The 22617-nt window shown below is 39.1% G+C and overlaps 1 protein-coding gene across 2 annotated transcripts in view; it reads right to left on the bottom strand.

Annotated features, from left to right (window-relative positions):
• Positions 1-1329: 1329 nt before the first annotated feature.
• The window catches only part of LOC124777821 (Golgi-specific brefeldin A-resistance guanine nucleotide exchange factor 1), a 311144-nt gene continuing 289856 nt past the window's right edge, over positions 1330-22617 (bottom strand). For both annotated transcript variants that reach the window (XM_047253343.1, XM_047253342.1), the window contains exons 33-34: positions 15026-15206; positions 1330-1686 (exon numbers count right to left, since the gene is read on the bottom strand). In XM_047253343.1, the coding sequence (XP_047109299.1) occupies positions 15033-15206 (174 nt within the window). In that variant the 3' untranslated portion in view covers positions 1330-1686; positions 15026-15032. The remainder of the gene's footprint in view (positions 1687-15025; positions 15207-22617) is intronic.

The following is a 22617-nucleotide window of genomic DNA, read 5'->3' as shown; positions in this document are numbered from 1 at the left end:
CTTCTGAATGCTTCAAGTAAGAGGTTGCATGCACAACTCATTTAATCCCCGTGATGTCCATGGGTGTAAAAGCTACTGAGATAGCAATCATCTTGTACCACTGGTTGAAGAAAAACTTCAGCTGAACACTCCAGCTTCAGAAGAGGTAAACAATGCACAGAACCAATACTTAACCAGACAATATACAAAGGACTGGAATGAGCTGAACAAAGTAATGGGTGTAATTTTTGTTATACAGCCATACAAAAACACATTATTACGCGAAATCCTATTTAGTAAGCTTTTCAAAACAACAAAGAACTTTAGTCTTGAAAAATAATATCAATTTTCTACACAACATGAAATTCTGTGTTCACTTTCTGAACAGGCACAGCTGATGGAGAGAGCACATGAATGGTTTCCCTCAAGGATGTGTGTTCTTTCTCATCTTGCTTAATATGTATTCAATGACCAACCTTGTCTGTAATTGTTGTTTGAATTTTCAAAGTTTCTTGCTACGACAAGTGACAAAGAAGGCTGTAATACTGCCAGATTACAAGTCGAGAAGAGTGGGAATGAGCTGTATTTAAAAAAAAATTATTAATGTTTATGGGTATGAAAGTTACTGAGCAGTTAAAACAAGTAAATTTTTTTCTTGACTTTTGGAGTGTGTGTGTGCGAGATGTGCTTATTCCATACTGTTATTTTATTAAATTCACTATGGCAGCATACATAGAGCTCATATTGTTAGGTAAGTTATATAAGACAGAGTTAGCCCAGTTATTCTGGAATGAGTCTGTCAACTGTTGCCCGTTTGTGTTACGGTGTCTGGCTTAAATTTTGCACATTCGGTGGAACATAAAAGCCATGAACTGACATACGGGACATGACAAAGAAATCTATTGCTTTGAAATCAACAAAACAGAACAGAACATTTTTAAACTTATTTTAATTCTTTTTTGGTGTGTTTCTACATTGTTGGAAATTTAAAATTACTCATTATTAAAAATTATATCAAGAAAATGATGCTCATATTGTCAACATTTGATTTACTCTTATTTGAAAGTTTCATTTGATTCTTGTAAGTATATAAGAGTTCTTTGGTGATAGAGGTAAACAATGGATATTTGAGCCACAGATAGGAACAACAAAGAAAGTGTCACAAACAAGCTTTCGGCCAACAAGGTCTTTGTTGTGCCTATCTGCAAATCAGTATCTCCGCTATATGGTGGGTGGCAACTTTCCTTTTCATAATATTGTTATATTCCATCCCGGACTTTCCATTGTTTTATTCAATGGATTTTTGATATTCACCTTACAAGAATGCCACAAAAAATATTGCACATAGAATTTACTACTGAGGATAAATATTTTATTCATGCCATTTACAACAGAATTTTATAAGTCTACATTATATACACATTGCAACAATAACATAGAAAAATCTTTCTGAAAATAGCGTTGAAGGATAAAAAACACTGATTCAACAATAAGAACACTTTCTGCAGAGTAGGAGTCACAATATTTACTGAAAAACAACTGTTTAGGATTTGTACTGTGATAAAAATTAATAAGACAATGATGTGGACTATTTGCATTGTCACCTTTGCTATGCTGTTTATGTGTGTACATTCAATTATTCTTGCGGCCTGGCCTCAATGGAATCTCCATAAACACTTGCTGCAAGATACAAAGTAGTGAATATACCTGAAATCCAATAGAAATATTCAACATTAAAAGGCAGAATAGTTCAACTTGACAGTAGATGCAACTTAAGTGGAAGCTGACATTCTACAAACTTCTGCACACAGCCAGTTTGCAGTAAAGGTAATATGCAGAAGATTTCTTTTATCATGCACTAGAAAAATAAACAAGGTTTGTTTCTCTCTCTCTCTCTCTCTCTCTCTCTCTCTCTCTCTCTCTCTCTCTCTCTCTCTCTCTCTCTCTCTCAATTTTTTCCTGTAAAATAAATCTACTTAACAAAGAAACTGAGATAATCCACTTTTTTTCTGCCAGTTATTAATCTACACACTCTTCTGTTAGTTACTAATTCCAGTCCTCAGTTTGCTTTACTTATTATTGACATATGTAAATTCTGTCCCTTTTTACAAAATGTGGTATATGTTCACAATTTGATACCTATGAGCTGATCTGGGTGGTGGGGAGGGGCAAAGATGGAAGTCGAATTATCTGTATTGGGGGAGGGGGGGGAGACAGGGTGGGAAGGGGAGGGGGGAGGGGAGGGGAGAGGGGAGAGGGGGGAGGGGGGAGGGGGGAGGGGGGAGAGGGGGAGAGGGGGAGAGGGGGAGAGGGGGAGAGGGGGAGAGGGGGAGAGGGGGAGAGGGGGAGAGGGGGAGAGGGGGAGAGGGGGAGAGGGGGAGAGGGGGAGAGGGGGAGAGGGGGGAGAGGGGGAGAGGGGGAGAGGGGGAGAGGGGGAGAGGGGGAGAGGGGGGAGGGGGGGAGGGGGGGAGGGGGGAGGGGGGAGGGGGAGGGGGGAGGGGAGGGGGGAGGGGGGAGGGAGGAGGGGGGTAACAAAGGGGACAACTTCTTAGATAGGATCATTACTGGTGACGAAACATGGATCCATCATTACAAGCCAGAGAGCAATTGGCAGAGTATGGAATGGAATCATCCAAATTTGCCACGCAAGAAAAAGTTCAAGACCCAACCGTCCGCAAGAAAACTGACACTTACGGTTTTTTGGGATGCACAAAGTCCAGTACTGGAACATTATGGGGAAAGGGGCACAACAATAAACAGTGTACATTACAGCGAGATGCTAACTGCCAGGGTAAAGCAACAATTCGAAGCAAATGCCGAAGATTGCTGTCAAAAGTAGTAGTTTTGTTGCACAACAATGCCCATCTGCATACTGCTGCCCTCACTGTTGAAACTCTCCAGAAACTCAAATTTGAAGGACTGGATCATCCTCCATATAGTCCCGATTTTGCCCCTTCGGACTATCGCTTGTTTGGTCCACTCAAACAGGCATTAAGGGACAGTTGATATTAGTGATGGGGAGCTCGTGAATGAGTCATTCAAATGAACGCTTCACTCCAGTGAAGTGTGAACTAACCACTCAGTTTCAATGAACTGGTACTTCAAACTCCTCACAGATAGCACACTCCACACTTTTTTCTAGTTCACTCACTCTCTTCCCCTCTCCCTCTCCCTCTCCCTCTCCCTCTCCCTCTCCCTCTCCCACTACATCGGCGCTACGTCACTCATCCTCCCTTCACTTCAGTCCTCCCTCTACTGCCTGTCGACGAATCACACGGTGTTTGTGGGGAACGATAGGGTTAGGAGGGGTAGAGGCGATGAGGGGTGAGGGGAAGGTAGTGTCAGCTGCTTCCTGCAGTGCTGACATCATTACCTGTGACTATTTGTGCAGTTAAACTTCACGTCTACGGGTAGCCTACCGTTGGCAGCGCTTGCAGACAAATGAATATTAAAGATACAAACGAAGAGGTTGGCTGTGTGAACACGCACAGCCAACATGAAAATAAAAGGTTTGTAAATAACACTGAAAGTGGGATTTCACACCTGAAATCGTACCAATGACTACAGGTGCCAGTTTACGTTTTGAATCTGGAGGGTTATTATTCTCAACAAAAATAAAATCTACAGGAAAACTTCTGAATAATCACTTAACATAGGTATACAGACTTTATGACAGTGGTAAACATATTCGTTCTATTTTGGATTAAATTTTAAAAGGAACATAAAATTGACTCTGCATTTCGTTGGTAGCCCTAGTTTTTAGTCCATGAATAAATGGTTCAAATAGCTCTGAGCACTATGCGCCTTAACTTATGAGGTCATCAGTCGGCTAGAACTTAGAACTAATTAAACCTAACTAACCTAAGGACATCACACACATCCATGCCCGAGGCAGGATTCGAACTTGCTCGGCTCTAGACTGTAGCGCCTAGAACCGCACGGCCACTCCGGCCGGCGCTCCATGAATACAACAAATAATGTTTCATTTGGCAGATAATGACTTTTTTGGGTAATGTAATACCTTCTTTATATGTGACAGGCTTATCTGTTTATCTTTCCTTTGTCCCCTACGACCATGCTCTATTTAAGTTAACTCAGACGCTGTAAGAGCGTAAAACGTTGCGTGCACGTTACTGCATAGTTCGGCCATCTGTTGGTAAAATTATGAAGTATTACAAAGCTTTATTGTACGAGCGAGGCAAAGCGAGCGAAGCCGCGGCTGAGCGGCAAACTGGGGAACTTCGCCAGGCTTCCGTACTTCATGAATGAGCTACTTCATTTGAACGCTTCACGGCAAAGAGTGAAATGAATGAAGCAGTTCACGGCAATGAACGAGTTCGACACATCTCTAGTTGATATGCTTCGGACGAAGCAGTGACAGAAGTGGTGCATTCCTGGCTCGAAGCTCAACCGAGAACCTACTTTTATGAAGGCATCCAGAAGCTTGTACAATGATGGACCAAGTGTGTTGAAATGCAAGGAGACTATGTCGAAATATGATGTTCTTGTAAGTTTCGTATTTGATTACAATAAAATTTTATAACTACTTTGCGGACAATAATTAACTTACTCTCGTAAAATACTGTCAGTGAACCTGTGATCCTCAAATATCCAGCAGTTGGAGATGTCTACTCTCTCTCTCTTTCTCTCTCTCTCATACGCACATACCAATGATCCCAACCAATTTACCTATTCAATTAAAGTGAATCAAGCTTTTATTGCAGTGTCAATAAGCAAGGTTCAGGGTCAGACATTCAAATACATTGAAATTGATTTACAATCTGAGTGGTTTTTGCATGGTCAGTTGTATGTAAATTCTGAAGTTTTGTGGTAGTATTGTGTACAAAAATTCATAAAACATTAAAAACAATAAAAACCATAAATGAAAACAAAATACAGGTCCAGTACGATTTAAGGGAACTTATACCATTCCTGCTGCAGAACGTGGACACGTTCAGGAAATAATGACTGAGATGAGTAGCAATCATGCACCTTCTCTCCAAAGTAGACCACGAAGAACCGTAATATTGATATCTGGTTATTGTGGTGGCCAGCAGAAATGTGAAAATTCATCCTTATACTAACAAAACCAATCCTCGAAGATGCGAGTTGTGTGAACAGATGCCCTGTTAGTTTTGGAACACGGCATCACTATTAGGGAAGAAACGTTGTACCATGGGATGGACCTGATCAGCCAAAATGGTCACGGAATCCTTGACAGTAATGTGCCCACACAGAGTACACATCAGCCTCATGGAGAACCATGATAAGGCTGCCCAAATAACCACCAAATCCCACACTGTTTCCCTCTTGGCAGCAAGCATTCTGCATTGTACGCTTGAGAGAGCATACACCAGACAAACTTGGATGGAACTTGGAAGCAGGGTGCAACGAGACTCATCTAACCAAGTGACTTTCTTCCATTGCTCCACACACTACATTTTATAGCTTCAGTGCCACATTTTCCTGTCACAGGGATTTGCAACATTAATGACCAGTGTTTGAATCCCAGCTTCCCTGCAATTCCTTGCTTACAGAGTTCCCTTCATGTTGTTTTGGTTCTGACATGGTTTGTGAGTGCAACATTCAGTTCTGCAATGACTTTTGCAGCTGCCATCATCTTATTTTTTGTTACAGTCTTCTTCAATGATCGAGTGTAATGATCACTCGAGGGACACTCTTGTCCGCACTGTGACATGGCGGATGGTAGTTTTCAGCTTTCCCTGTATGCAGTATAATTCTTCAATTAGGTGTCTTTGAAATACCAAAAACTTCAGCTACCTTGGTCATGGAAGCACCCACCATATAAGGACCAACAATTCGCCTACATTCAAATTCATTTAGCTCTGCTACAATGCACACACAAATACAAAGAACACTGTTGTCACCATGACTGACAGTTGCAACATATTGAGGACATTCCACAGATCCCGCTCGAGGTCAAATACAACAGCACAACCTGCAGGCTTGACTAGTGCCTGCATTTATGTTCAACCATACCTTTTTCGCAGTGTTTCCATATTTTTATCTAATTCAGGTATTTCCAATTCCCATACACATTAGCAATTGTGAAGCAGGTTCACTTGTATTTTATATTAATGACCTAGTGGACAATATTACTGGTTACTTCAGACTTTTTGCATATCACGCAGTTATCTATTATAAAATGATGACTGCTTCACACACGTGTGAGTTTTGTGGTGTTCTATAGCACCATGAGCGCCTCTGGCTTAACACTGCTGTGAGCCATGTGAACATGGAGTCGAGAAGGTGGCGGCGGCTACTGCTGCTGACTGAAGTGAAATCTCATATGAGTGCAGTTACAACTGGGAGACTGGGACATACTAGATGTTTCCGACACCTCACTAAGAGAGGGAAGGGTAAGTTTTCTTCTTGTAGAAAAGGAACTTGAAATACGATTGAGGGCAGGGGGGTTAGGATCTACTGCCACACAAAGCAATATTCCTGATGATACTGTGCCACAGCTGTATCTGAGTTAAAAATCAGAATTCTGGCAGTGTTGTGAAGTAAGTTAAAACAGAGAAGACCTCCAAAAGGCTCAAGAATGAACAGAAAAGTAATGTTAGCTTATTTTATCAGAATATTAAAGGGCTGAATAATAAGATAGGAAAGCTTCTCGTCTTTTCAAAAAATTTAGAAAGCTCTGAAAAGAATGACACCTTGCGGCTGTTTGAGCACCACATAACCACTGGAAAAGGAGGAGTTGTTACACTTTGTGTGAGACTAGTTCCCTTCACAAACACTGAGGACTTGTAGTGAGGATCAAAACAGTCATGTTCGAAAATGTACCATTTTCCCACTACATGCAAAATATCACAAGACACATCCAAATAACCAACACCTTTCGGCACCACTGACTAAGGTATTCCATATGTCATTCACAGTTCAACAGATGTCCAATGCCTATTACAGGTTTGTTTATATGCTGTTCAGCTACGTTTGTGAACTGCCCAGAGAGGTTTTTACCTGCTGTTGTTCTTATGGTATTTGCTCATATTGTACTACTATATAGAAGTAACCATTCACTACATTACAGAATGCAAGCTGTATGTACATTCAATTTTTAGTGTGTTGCTGCCGACTGTGGTAAACTACACATTTGTGAAAAACACACACACACACACACACACACACACACACACCACCAGCAGGGCCTACTATGGATCTCCATGGTGGCACTATACATCTGAGTTGGAAGAGGCTGTACTCCATGCAGCAGAAAAGGAGGTAATGAGTATGAGGAACACAGCAGGCACAATGAGTGTGGATCACCAAATGTCTGGCATGTTCTGCATGAGCAGCTGCTACACCTATACCACCCCCAGAAGGCACAAGCAATGAAGACACAGGATTTTGCATCACAAGCCCACTTCCACTAGTGGTTCTCGAACTGTTGTGTGGACGAGTCGTAATTCACGTGGCAGATCCTTTTCATGGATGTAGCCAAATTCACCAGAGAAGGTGTTCTCAGTTCCAGCAACAGCAATGTGTAGGCTGATGAAAACCCACATGCTGTGCACCCCCATGGCTTTCAGGAATAATACAGTCTGAACATTTGGGGAAGATTCCCAGATGGGCATGTGACTGGCCCATACATTGTTCTACCACATCTCACATGTGCTGCTTATTTCCAATTTCTTGAGTGTGAATTGCATGGGCTCTTGGACGATGTGGCACTGCACATGTTTTAAAAGATGTGGTTCCCACCATTTTTTAAGTGCAGTCCGAGATTATCTTGACAGACAACTTGGGCAACAGTGGATAGGTTGTGGAGGCCCAGTCGCTTGCCCTGCACATTCTCCTGATTTGAACCTGCTAGAGTGTTAGCTGTGAGGACACACAAAATACTTGATTTACGAGATAAGGTATTCGAAGAAGATCTATTAGCATGGGTTATGATTGTTTGGCTGCTGGAGGACCACAGATTGATGGTTGTGTGTACTGAAACACGGTACGGAGCTACCGTATCTGTGTTGTCAGTGATTGTGACATTGCGCCCTACTTTTAAATAGACACAGATTATAAGTAGTACAAATCAGACAGAGATGTGTGTTTTGTATTTTGCATGTAGTATGAAAGCAGTAAATTTCTGGACATGAGTCCTCAAGCTAAACTTAACAGTCTTGGTCCCTGCTACAAATCATCAAAGTCAGTACAAGAAGTTTAGTTACACTCTGTATATTAAGGTACAACAAAAGTTCAAAAACATTGAAACATGTAGATTTTGTGGTGATGAGCACACGCAAGTATGTGCTTGTGAATTACTACTGAGAAATAGTTCTCTTTTAACTGTAACTGTATATCTATCCCCACTGGGATATTTTAAACTTTTTTATGAGGGTTTTTGGATTCCTTACTATGATATCTGTCACACAACAGCAAGCAGTTAACAGTCTACGGGGATTTCAATGCAGACTTTATAGTTGATTCTGATAAGAAAAATGATCTGGAAACCTTATCTAGATCCTTAGAACCAAACAGTTCAAGAGAAAAATCAAAGCAGTGTCTTAAGAAAAAGCATCGCTTATGAAATTTAATCATATGGATATCTTATTAACTTCTCTTTCTGAAGTTGAGAAAATCATAAATTCTCCCAAAAATAAAAAAAAGGTCTATTGCATTTTATGGTGTTTTCAATAGAGTACTAAAGACTTGTTCCCATCTAATAAGGGCTGTCTTTTTCTGAAGTATGTAATGCATCACTTTCTCAAGGCCTTTTTCCATGGTGATTGAAATATGACATTGTTAAGCCAGTCTAGAAGACAGGATGAGTGACAACAACAACTACTGACATGATTTTTCAAAAATTTTTAAGAAGTTTACCTATTCTAGAACAGTATCTCATCTGAGCAACAGTAATATCCACAGTAAATCAGATTTTGGAATCAAACAAACTGCTCAAGAAGAATGGCATTTACACATTCACTCACCAAATTTTACAAGCATTAAATAACAAAACAGCACTGGCTGATATTTTCTGTGACCTATCTAAGACATTTAGTGAGTCAGTCACAATACTCTTGCAGATAAACTGAGATCTTATGGAACTGATGGTACAATCAACCAATGGAAAATTTCATATCTAACCAAATGAATGCAGACAAATGTACTCAACAATTCAGCCAAAGTAAGCAGGGGACATTCTTCTCACTGTGGAGAAATCACATATGGGGTTCTATAAGGGTCAATCTTAGGTCCACTGTTTCTCTATCTACTACCCAACAAAAAGTGAATCACACAGAGGACATAGTTGAATGCCAATGTAATTACATTTACATACACATAATGGGCTGGTAATCTCTGTGACGGAATGGGCACCAGCTGTGTTAGTGATATCTGTGTTTCATATTCTTATAAGGGCTGGTAGGATATATATGAAGCATGAACAATGTCAGATATTGTGTGATCACTTTGAAGGACAGACACACCACTTATTTGGGATAGCATTATCAGCAGCTGACAGTTTGAAAGGAGCCTCATTGTGTGTAGCCCCTTCACATCTAAGCTTGTTATCTGAGACTAATAATGGACTCCGTGCAACATTGTGTGTCACCCCACACCATTGGTCAGGTTAAGGAATTACTGTTCCATGTAACACAAACAGCTGGCATTTGGAATGGTGCTGTGTTTGGGAAGCATGGACCGCTGATATATGGTCTCACATTCCACAGATGACTATCATTGGTGTGTTGGGCAGTGAACTGACAAGAGGTACCATTTTTTCCAGCATTTTGGAGAGATTTAGTGAAGTTACACCAGACATTATGGTATGGGGAGCCATCGAGTAGGACTTCACTTGATGACTGGTAGTGAGTGAGGAAACAGACATTCTGGCTGTGTTACCTCTCACGTGACACTATCTGGGTGCAATTTTTTAACAGGACAAAGCTTGTTCAAAAAGGCTTTTGACAGTGTACCACACAAACGGGTTGTAGTAAAATTGTGTGCTTGTGGATTCGTGATTTCCTGCCAGAGGGGTCACAGTTCGCAGTAATTGATGGAAAGTCATTGAGCAAAACATAAGTGATTTCTGGCGTTCCCCAAGGTAGCGAAATACACACTCTGCTGTTTCTTATCTATATAAACGATTTAAGAGGCACTCTGAGCAATGATCTTAGGTTGTCTGCAGATGGTGCTGTTGTTTATTGGCTACTAAACTCATCAGAAGATCAAAACAAATTGCAAAACAATTTAGAAAAGATATCTGAATGGTGCAAAAATTGGCAACTGACCATAAATAATGCAAATTGTGAGGTCATCCACATGAGTGCTAAAAGGAATCCATTAAAATTTGGTTACACAATAAATCAGTGTTATCTAAAGGCCATAAATTCAATTAAGTACCTAAGAACTACAATTACGAACAATTTAAATTGGAAAGAAACATGGGAAATGTTAAATATAAATGTAGGCTTCCGCAGTCATTGTCACAGTCAACAAAATTTTTCCATGTTTGTGACCACATTGTCAATATGTAAAATTAACAATGTTTTGGTCACTGTTGCAAGTGACCTCCTTCAGGGTGTTTCTGTTTACTGTGGAAAGATAAAACTTTGTTTCTTATATACCTGCTGATGTGTCTTATCTAATTCGGGTTTTGCATCAATGAAAAGAAGTAATAAAAACACCAATAAAGAATTCAAACATTACTCACATTCATCCTTAACAGCCTATCAGAATTAGGTAACAGCCACATCTGCAGGTATATAAGAAACAAAGTTTTCTCTTTCAGCAGTATAGAAAAACGCCCTGAAGGAGGTCACTTGCAACTGTGATTGAAACGTCAGTAGTTTTATGGACCGGTACTGACAATGTGGTCACAAAACCGGAAAAATTTTATTGGCAGTAGAAAATGTTGATGAGAAGGCAGACCAAAGACTGCATTATACTGCCAGAATACTTAGAATATGTAACAGATCTACTAAAAAGCCTACATACACTAAGCTTGTCCATCCTGTTTTGGAGTACTACTGCACTATCAGGGACCCTTACCGTATAGGAATAATGAGTTAAAGAAGAGGAGCACGTTTTGCATTATTGCGAAATATGATACAGGATCTGGGATGGACACCATTAAAACAAAGGCATTTTACGTTGCGGTGGAGCCTTCTCACAAAATTTCAATTACCAACTTTCTCCTCCGAATGCAAAAATATTTTGTTGACACTGACCTAAATAGGGAGAAATGATCATCATCATAAAAATAGGGAAATTAGAGGTCACATGGAAAGATAAAGGTGTTCATTTTTTTCCATGCACTGTTTGGGAGTGGAATAATAGAGAATTATTGTGAAGATGGTTCAATGAAACCTCTACCAGGCACTTAAGTGTGATTTGCAGAGTATCCATGTTGATGTAGATGTACATCTGTCTAGGAACCATCAATGTGCTCTTGGGGTGGTCTTGTGGCCAGTAAGACCACCAGATATGTCCCAGGTAAAACACGGGTGGAACCAACTCTTGTGTCAACTCCACAGCAGTGTCAATATGCATGACCCAAGAGATCGAGGTCCATTACAACAGTGGTGTGCCAGTTTTCCTCAGCAGATGATACATAAGCTTTATGACACCGCTCCAAACCTCATCAGTGTATGCTTTCAGGCGAGAGGGGTGCTACATCATAACGTAAATGGGCTCATACAGCCAAGTTCTTTGTAAATTTCACTCAGTTTTGTAGTTACTGAAATAACATCACATACTTTCTCATAGAACTAGCAGAGTTAGCTCTTTTTGCAATGTAACATATGGCGAAGAAATAATGAATAATGTGAAAACTTCAATCTTTTTAAGTGTACATACTGATGAGAATTTAGACTGTAAAAAAGGGAGAGGCACATTTTGGATCTCCTATAACAGCTTAGTTCATCCACATTTGCCCTTAAAATCACTGCAAATGTTAGGGAGGAACAAATCAGTAAGTTGACATTTTGCATATTTTCAATGAACAATGTTATATGGAACACTGTTCTAGGTATCTTATCTTTAAGAAAGAAAATCTTCATTGCTTAAAATCATGCTGTAATAACATGTGGTGCTCAGCCAAGATAATCTTATATTCTCCTTGACAACTCCTCCTGCTTCATAGAGGAATTCCTGTTTGTGCAATGTTTGAAAGCTGATGGGTAGGAATCACTAACTCATATCTGACGCGATTCTAGAAGTTTTCCCAGTGTATTGAATATTCTAAGAGGTTTCAGGATTGCAGCCGTGTCGTGTTGATTTCTTGACACAACATTTCGCCTGGCAACTGTTCAACCACCTGAGTGTGTGTCACTGGAGACTGCTAGTTCATTGTGTCTGCTTTATAGCAAAATATACAGGTTGTTACAAAAAGGTACGGCCAAACTTTCAGGAAACATTCCTCACACACAAAGAAAGAAAATACGTTATGTGGACATGTGTCCAGAAACACTTACTTTCCATGTTAGAGCTCATTTTATTACTTCTCTTCAAATCACATTAATCATAAAATGGAAACACACAGCAACAGAACGTACCAGCATGACTTCAAACACTTTGTTACAGAAAATGTTCAAAATGTCCTCCGTTAGCGAGGATACGTGCATCCACCCTCCGTCGCATGGAATCCCTGATGCGCTGATGCAGCCCTGGAGAATGGCGTATTGTATCACAGCCATCCACAATACGAGCACGAAGAGTCTCTACATTTGGTACCGGGGTTGAGTAGACAAGAGCTTTCAAATGCCCCCATAAATGAAAGTCAAGAGGGTTGAGGTCAAGAGAGCGTGGAGGCCATGGAATTGGTCTGCCTCTACCAATCCATCGGTCACCGAATCTGTTGTTGAGAAGCGTACGAACACTTTGACTGAAATGTGCAGGAGCTCCATCGTGCATGAACCACATGTTGTGTCGTACTTGTAAAGGCACATGTTCTAGCAGCACAGGTAGAGTATCCCGTATGAAATCATGATAACATGCTCCATTGAGCATAGGTGGAAGAACATGGGGCCCAATCAAGACATCGCAAACAATGCCTGCCCAAACATTCACAGAAAATCTGTGTTGATGACGTGATTGCACAATTGCGTGCGGATTCTCGTCAGCCCACACATGTTGATTGTGAAAATTTACAATTTGATCATGTTGGAATGAAGCCTCATCCGTAAAGAGAACATTTGCACTGAAATGAGGATGGACACATTGTTGGATGAACCATTCGCAGAAGTGTACCCGTGGAGGCCAATCAGCTGCTGATAGTGCCTGGTACGAAAACAACTGGTTCTCCTGTAGCACTCTCCATACAGTGACGTGGTCAACGTTACCTTGTACAGCAGCAACTTCTCTAACGCTGACATTAGGGTTATCGTCAACTGCACGAAGAATTGCCTCGTCCATTGCAGGTGTCCTCGTCGTCCTAGGTCTTCCCCAGTCGCGAGTCATAGGCTGGAATGTTCCGTGCTCCCTAAGATGCCGATCAACTGCTTCGAACGTCTTCCTGTCGGGACACCTTCGTTCTGGAAATCTGTCTCGATACAAACGTACCGCGCCACGGCTATTGCCCCGTGCTAATCCATACATCAAATGGGCATCTGCCAACTCCGCATTTGTAAACATTGCACTGACTGCAAAACCACATTCATGATGAACACTAACCTGTTGATGCTACGTACTGATCTGCTTGATGCCAGTACTGTAGAGCAATGAGTCGCATGTCAACACAAGCACCGAAGTCAACATTACCTTCCTTCAATTGGGCCAACTGGCAGTGAATCGAGGAAGTACAGTACATACTGAGGAAACTAAAATGAGCTCTAACATGGAAATTAAGCGTTTCCGGACACGTGTCCACATAGCATCTTTTCTTTATTTGTGTGTGAGGAATGTTTCCTGAAAGTTTGGCCGTACCTTTTTGTAACACCTTGTATAGCTTTAAAGCAAAAGATATAGCTTTAAAGCGAAAAAATTTGGCCCCAGTGAGATCCTTTTGGGATTCAGTGATTAAAGAACCTGTGGAAATACGTTGTGCACAAGATCTTATAAATCATGTCAGTGGCTTTCAACTGGACAAGGCTTGGGGCCCAGTGATCTCTCTAATTTCTTCTGGGAGAGAACATCTTATTCATAATTACACATCTAGTGGCGTGTGACATTTGTTTTTAGTGCTGTGAGCACGAGTTCCGACAGAAGGCAGACACACAGTTTTACCTTTACGCATGCACATGCGCACCAAAGATGAAATAGCATTTGCAGAGGGCATGAATTTCAATAGAGGACACACTTGCAACAGCCGTCAATGCGCACGCGTCTCTGTGCCAATTTTTGCTTAAAAAACCACCCTTGTAAATGGTCAGTATGCAGCCATATGTAGATATGAAAAGTGTTATGTGAACATAAAATAACTTGTTCCATATCATTACAATTAATCATACAAATGATCCATTCAACATGAAACTAACTAACCAGTTAATACTGCTGACAAGCACTATCTGCTCTCACCCTTGCGACAGGTGGGTGCCTGTCATCCTAAGGGCTGAGTGATCTGCCCTTCATTTGCAACCTTCCCCAAACTATCCACCTCTCCTCCCCAAGGAATTAACTACTAGCTCCAAAAGCTACAATAGTGCTGTTTACTTTTATATGTTCTTACTGGCAGTACTAAAATTTCACCTTTTGAATGTTAGCACAGCAAGAAATGGAATCTCGTAGCTTTATTGAATAAGATATGCTCAGTGTGTAATATAAAATTTACCTCAAATGGATTCACTTAATTTTACATAATTGGGGAAGTGGTGTCACCACTTATAAATCTTCAAAAAGATTACTTGAGAAGGTGAAAGAACATTTGGAAACAAAAGCATCTTTAACATTTTTAATTGATTCAATTATACCTTCTCAAATCTAAATGCTCAGTTTGTAAGATACTGGCAAATACTCACTGTGTAGGCAGTTGCTTTTGCCACACAGAAACACATTCATCTTGTGTGAAGGAAGACTATCAAGATGATAAGTTACAACAGTTCAAAAGGAATACAATCACAAATGGCAAGAACAATTTACTGCTTACAAGTCCATTATTCGGGATGTGGAACCTTAGACCCAGTCGGTGGCGATAAGATTGGGAGGCCTTCCATGACACCTGTATTCAACAAAAATGTGTTTCTTGTTGTGTTTAAGCCCATTTGGTGGTGCTGGTGCTGGTGCTGCTGCTGCTGCTGAACCTCAGGGCCTGAGAGGAAAAAGTCGTGCTAAAAAAGAAAGAGAATATGACGGATTACTAGAAATTGCTTCCAAAGCCTTTAATATATATACATATATTTTACAACAGTGTAGTCTTCTCCATACAAATATGTTTAGTTAATCTGTTGATGAAAAACTGAACTGAGTTATTGAACAAGCAAAGTTTCACAGAAGCAGAATAGTTTATTTGGAACAGGTGGTGAATACAGCTTTTTAGAGCAAAAGGAAAAAAATTTCTATTTTCTAGTTAAGAGCTGTACATGCGTGCGAGCACTTCCTCCCATGTTCCATGTAATGTTTAAATTATGTCAACGCGGGTAATATCACAAGTGAATGCAATAAACACACTGAGTTGTGCCACAGAGACCAATAGTGCAATAATGCTTTTGAAATAATATTATGTTCAACACACTTGAATGCTCCGAGAATTCTTGCAGTATTTAATTATGCACTGCACAGTAAATTTTAGTATGGTGTAAAACAATTGTCTTAATAAAAAATAAGTAAGGTAAGTTTAAACATACAGTCCCATATACACTGTATATACATATATAAACATATAGTCCTAAAAAGAAAGATGATGAAACTTACCAAACAAAAGCGCTGGCAGGTCGATAGACACACAAACAAACACAAACACACACACAAAATTCTAGCTTTCGCAACCAATGGTTGCCTCGTCAGGAAAGAGGGAAGGAGAAGGAAAGACAAAAGGATATGGGTTTTAAGGGAGAGGGTAAGGAGTCATTCCAATCCCGGGAGCGGAAAGACTTACCTTAGGGGGAAAAAAGGACAGGTATACACTCGCACACACACACACATATCCATCCACACATGTATGTGTGGATGGATATGTGTGTGTGTGCGCGAGTGTATACCTGTCCTTTTTTCCCCCTAAGGTAAGTCTTTCCGCTCCCGGGATTGGAATGACTCCTTACCCTCTCCCTTAAAACCCATATCCTTTTGTCTTTCCTTCTCCTTCCCTCTTTCCTGACGAGGCAACCATTGGTTGCGAAAGCTAGAATTTTGTGTGTATGTTTGTGTGTCTATCGACCTGCCAGCGCTTTTGTTTGGTAAGTTTCATCATCTTTCTTTTTAGATATATTTTTCCCACGTGGAATGTTTCCCTCTATTATATAAACATATAGTCCTATGTATCTATATAAAAAATATAGTCCTCAATTTTTTTACAACCTCATCATTCCTGTAGTACATCTTTTAGAGCTGGCTACTGCAACACTGCCCCATTGGGCAAGGGCACATCCAGAGGCCCCTAACATATTCTCACTTACCAGATGACTATTGCATGTGTTGTGTGACGTTCAATCTGTTTGACTATCCTGTCTGCATGCATCTGGCCAGTATGTCTAATCTGCTGTGACAATAGCAGTGCATCAAGTTTGATTGTAAATGTGTCCCTCCTGTGGAATAACCTGAGACCATCCAAAGAATTTTTCTACAAAGATTCAACACCCACTATGGAGGGTAAACAGGAAAATGCTGTATGAGCTTCAAGGCCAACCCCAACTCACAGCAGAAGCTGTCTACCAAACAGATGCATGAATTACAGTATACTGCTAATTTTTACTTTTGGACTCTCCAACTACAACTAAATGAAACCATTTTTGTGCTATACACGTTTCACCTTTACCCTCAGCAAGGCATCTTCAGTGGCCTGGAATATGTACACATTTTTACCATTTTGTTTACATTTTGGGGCACTGTACCCACTGGTTATAAACAGTTCTGGTGGCTGTTTTTTTTCTATGACTTAGTAATATTTTAAATTGTACTTACAGATTGTGTGGACACTTTTCTACATGTTCTGTTCCTGTTCCATTTTTGGTGCTGTTCCTCTTCTCATAATTGCCATTTGGGGGTTTTTGTTTTCCACATTTCACAGCACTAGGAACTGAACACTTGTTTTGATGCAACGTTTTGGTATGTTTAGCCAACTGTCTGATGTTATTGCCAAATTTGAGTGTAATTTTTGAGAGATCTGTGATCTGTTTATTTATGAATCCATGCATGTCTATGAAATAGTATTTGTTTTGGTGAGCTTTTTATTACTGCTACTTTTTTGGCTGCATGTCCAAGGAAGAGGACTTATTTTATCATTTCTTTCATTACGTGCAGTAGGGAGCCGGTACTGATGTGTATGTGCTCATTTATCACATTTTTGTTTTCAGTGATGGCTTCCTGGATCTGAAAGTTTCCTTACATTTGTGTAAGGTATTTGTCATGGTTGTTTATTCACATTATTTTCATTTCTTTTTCCATGTTTGTACGATGGTGATTACGGTGTTTTGAGTGCTTTAAATGTTCTGCTAATGTGGAATGGTTTGTTTTGTACTTCCAACACCTGATATGTTCTTTGTACTGTGTTTTAAAATCATGTCTATGTATAATGCATCACAAATTTGACTTTCAAGTTTATATATTCCTGATCCCTGGAATTTATCCCTCTCGGTAGCTGGTTGGCTTAAGTGAGAATGGAGGGTTTTCACAGTTTTATATGCTATTTGGATGCCCTGTCTCTTTAGTATGTTTGCCACTCTGTGTGTTAGTTTATGTGTGTAAGTCATAGTGTATCATCTGCTTCTTCTCTGTGCACCTCATGACATCTTGTATTCTGGAAGTGTTGTGTTTGTTTTGTATTTGTGTTTTTATTTTTTTGATTGAATTTGTGTACTACATGTGTGTTCCTAGCTATTGTATGATTGTACTTATTTCTTTTTCATAATTTCGCTTGTTGATTGGGATGCTGTTTAATCTACATGGTATATGCCTTAGTGCTGCAAGCTTCTGGTTGTGGGGATGATTATATGTGCAATATATTATTGTGTCTGAGGCTGTTGGTTTTCTAACGATGTTAAATATATGTTTGCCATTTTCTTTTATTATTGTTATGTCTAGAAAATTTATTTGATTTTCTTTTTCAAGTGTGAATTTTATGTTCTGATATGCTTCGTTGATTTCTGGGTGAAGTTCATTTATTTTTTCATTTGGCTCATCTAACAGACATATGTCATCCACTTATCTGTACCAATACATGATTATAAATCTTCCATTAGTGGTTATTTTTTCAAATATCTGATTTTCTAGGTGACTGATAAAAATGTTTCCTAATGTGCCTGATATTGGGGATCCCATGGACATTCCATCACTTTGTAGGTAATATTCACTCTCAAACAAAGTAGTTTTGTTCAGTTGTCAGTCTGAGCATATGCATTATTTCTGTTATTGCTTCTGTGGTGAGGTTGCTGTGGAATGTGAGATTTTGTCTTATGATTTCTATTGTTTCTGTGATAGGGATGGAGGTATACATATTTTATATGTTGAATGAATTCAATGATGCTGTGTGTGGTACCTGTATGTTCTGGATGTATTATATAAGGTTTCCTGTGTGTATCACTGTTATGTTGTTTTCTGTTTTACAGTGTTTTGTAATTAACTTTTGGAGACATTTGGCTATGTGGTACGTTGGGGCTTTCCTGAAGTTAATAACGCCTCTCATTAGTGCATCATCTTTATGTATCTTTGGTTGGCTGCAAAGTGTTTAGTACTTGTGGGTTTTTCTGTGTTATGTAGTATTTCTGTTTGTCTGAAAGTGTGTCTTCAATGTTTTTCACTGTTCAGTTCAGGTTTGCCTGGAATCGTGTAGTTGGATCTAACTTCAGTTTTTGTAAGGTATTGGTAATTATGTATTCCTTGGTTTTTGTGATGTACTGCTCTTTGTCCTTAAGTACTGTTACATTTCTCTCATCTGCTCTTGTCTTTACTGTGTTCCTGTTTATTAATGTTTGTTTTAATGTTTTTATGGTGACTGCCTCTGTTTGGTTGTTCGTATTGTATGTCTGCTGGGTTTGTTTCATTAAGCCTTTCATTTCTTTTTTTATTAATCCTCTTGTCAGTCCTATGTTCATTTCACAATTATTTTTTTGTTCTTCACATGTAAGGATGTGTTCGGTTTCTGCTATGAGATTTTCTATGTATTGGTTGTTTAACTTGCTGTTGGTGCACGTTTCAACACTTTTTCCAATATCATTTTTTTCTTTTACAGTCAGTTCTCTCTTGTTACATTAAGTAAATATGGGTGGAATGTGTGTTGGTGTTCTTGTGGTTTCACATTTAAAACACAAAAGTATTTTTATGTCTTTTTTATTGTTAGTTTCATTATTTTCTGTTTTTGTTTGTTTTGTAAATGTTTCACTGCTGTGTTTGTGTTGTGTTCAGTTTTTTCTATTAGTGCCATGAGAACTGTGGGGTTTCCTATGTTCTGTGCCAATTCTAGATGAGTCTCGTAGAATATCATATTTAGGTAACTTTTTTTTAAATACAGCATCTTAATTTCATTTAGTAGCCAATATCTTTCTGCAATTGATTTTGACTTTTGTGCCACTGTAGTTACATGGTTCAAAAGTAAAAATTATCAATATACATTAATATTACACCCAACTGAGGAAGACAGGACAACAAAAGTATTAGATGCATGAAGGTTGTGCCCGGCTAGTGCAGTATGATCCCATTAGTGATGGCCTGTATCCCAGACTGTCCATGTGTCAGTTGTTTGCCCACACCTCTCTAGCTCGAAAAGCCTGTTATAGAGCATATGAAGTACGAAAAAGGGACATATACTATGAAAGTGGTGTTTCGGCAATGTTAAACAATTGGCAATCTCCAGATGCAAAAGAACAGGATGAGTTCATAATTTTGAAACAGTGTATTAGATATATGCAGACCACTAATCAACCTGATATTACATTGTACTAACAACTAAATTTTTGTTTATTCAATGAAAATAAATCAACATGAACAAGGATCACTGAGCCAAGAAAAGAGCTGACAAAATATGACCAATGCTGAATTTGCAAAAAGGAAGTTAGATATTTTTAATTTTTTTTTCATGAACTGAACTACATATGTGCCTTCTGAGGTAAAATATTTGTGTATTTGAAAAATATAGTTTTTTATTTTTAATAAAGTGATTGGAGACCTAATGTAATTTGATGAGATCAAAGAAATAGGCATGGATCCAGTTGATACCCAATACGTAACTCAAACTGATGAGATGTTAGAAAGCTACATGCTGTCACTAGAGCAATGGGAGTAATGACAGAAGCTCAGAATACTATGACTGTAAAAGCAGGTGTGCTCATAGAGTAGGGGAAGCAACAGCTGACCAGTTGGAACAATTGTCCAAAATTTCTGAGACAGTAGAAAGGTTAACTGAAATTTTAGATAAAATAGAAAAATCCACTGGAATTTTGGAAAGGTAAAGAAACTGTGAAATTGTAAAGAGAGTTGACAACATGTCAAGTGATCTGTCAACAATTCATGAACTGGGTAAGAGAAATGGGCAAGCAACATTAGCACATCTTGACAGCAAATATGGGGAAAAAGCAGAAGACATAGTATGAGAAGAAGTCTTATTGGAGTTGCTTGAAAATTATTGGGAAGGGAAAGATAAACATATTGAAGAAACAATAGTCAAAAAAATTGAGGAACTAAATGACAAAGAACAATAAATGGCCAACATAGATTCAAAAATTAGCACACGGTCTGAATCAGTAGAAATGATCACCACTGATACATAAGCAATCCAACTGGAATTCAATCAACTAGAAAGAGTTACAGGACAGCCAGCATAAAATATTGTCAATAGAAAACAAAACAAGGTAACTATTTCTGTGAGAAAAGGGCGTGAGCAGAAAAACAATGCCGAATCAGCAGGAGTATGCAGCTACACTAACTGTAAGCAGTAAGTAAACATTTTGCTGGAAAATAGCAGTGAGCAGAATATACATATTCATACTGGGGAAGAAAGACATAACGTGATCATTTCATGGTATTTCGCCACATGTTTGGAGAGACATGCAATGTATATGCTTTATAAGTGGTTACATGTACGGCATTTCACCTTTGTGGGCTACGGAAACTGTTGACAATTACTGTACATGTGAAAAACTTGAAAATATGTTCTTAGTGAAATATTGGTCACAAGGAATTCATGGGAAGTTATGGAACAAAGTTTTAAAGCTTGAACTGTATTAACCATGAACTGAGGATCTGAGGTGGTACTTCTAAAGAGATTACCGATACAGACAAGAGAAAGGTATCAGATGGTAATGTCAAAATACTTTTGCTGGTAGTCGATAGCTCTGGTTTGTTGGCAGAGGACTGGAGCACAACAAATTCCGTACATCACGTACAGAAAATGTACAAGCGTGGAATATAATGTAGACTGATGTGTATGCAGAAACCAATATGAAAGGACCTGACGGCAAGAACCAAAACCTAAGATCCAGACGAGAAACAATCACAGCACCTTTCACAACAGCAACAGAACATAGTACGAAAAGATGCACAAAATGAGAGGAAACAATTTTGGCAGGAGAAGAGAGAAATACAGGAGCCTACATTGTATGATTAAATACAGAAGAGATAACAAATATAGCCCACGATATCAAACAATTCATAGTGAAACAGTTCTGAGAGAACACAATGGCAACAGAGCTTAAGCAATGTTAGTAATCCATTGCACAAACAACAAATGAGTATTTCAATTAAACCAACGGATCGCTTCGCGAAGCCAGAAAGAAAAGTTCTGCAGGACTGGCCTAAGGAAACTGAGTGGATATGGAACAAGTAATGGCTTATTTAATACAATAATGACAAATTACTGACATATCTTAAATTGTGAACAATGCAACTGTGAAACAAGAAGAGTTATGGAAGCAGCAAATTGACATCTACCGTATAAAATGAATTCTTGACACTGGAGCTCACCTCAGCATCATACCTTTTGACTTATACAAAAGTATACAAGGGTATGTAAGAGTACAGACATTGCTTGTTGGAAACGTGGGCATAGTCTGAGCAGTTGCTCCAAGACAAAGCTTGTGAGCTCACAATTATGTACCGAAATGAAGACTGCAAAGGAAAGATGAAGCACACATTTTTAGTGGCCGATTTTATTTGAGTGAGTTCACTTTGGAAAGATATTTACTTAATGAGAATGCCACGAGATTAGAGTTTTGAATGGTAAAAACAATTTATTTCAATGAAGAATAACTGGAAATGGAATTTTGTGACTGAGTGTGGATAAAAATTATATGTAATAAATGTGATAGGTCACAGCTGAATGAAGAAACAAAGGAAAATCAAGACTGCATGAACATTGCTGATGTGATAGGTATGAAAGTGCAAGAGTCCGAATATCTGACAGACACCTGCAGGTCAGAACTATGCCAACATCTAAATAAGTATGCTGACATTTTTCAAGAACAACCAGGTATCATCATGGTATATCATTGATAAAACCAGTTAAACCACATGGATTATTAACTCTCAAGTGGGCAAACCATTTTTCCTAACATGAGTGGGCACGTGGAGTACTTTGTGTACATGTAAGGAATA

This window comes from Schistocerca piceifrons, chromosome 2 (assembly GCF_021461385.2).
Source record: "Schistocerca piceifrons isolate TAMUIC-IGC-003096 chromosome 2, iqSchPice1.1, whole genome shotgun sequence".
NCBI classification, from domain to species: Eukaryota; Metazoa; Arthropoda; class Insecta; order Orthoptera; family Acrididae; genus Schistocerca; species Schistocerca piceifrons.
Note: the sequence above shows the minus strand (reverse complement) of the source record. Positions and strands in the feature narration are given on the sequence as shown.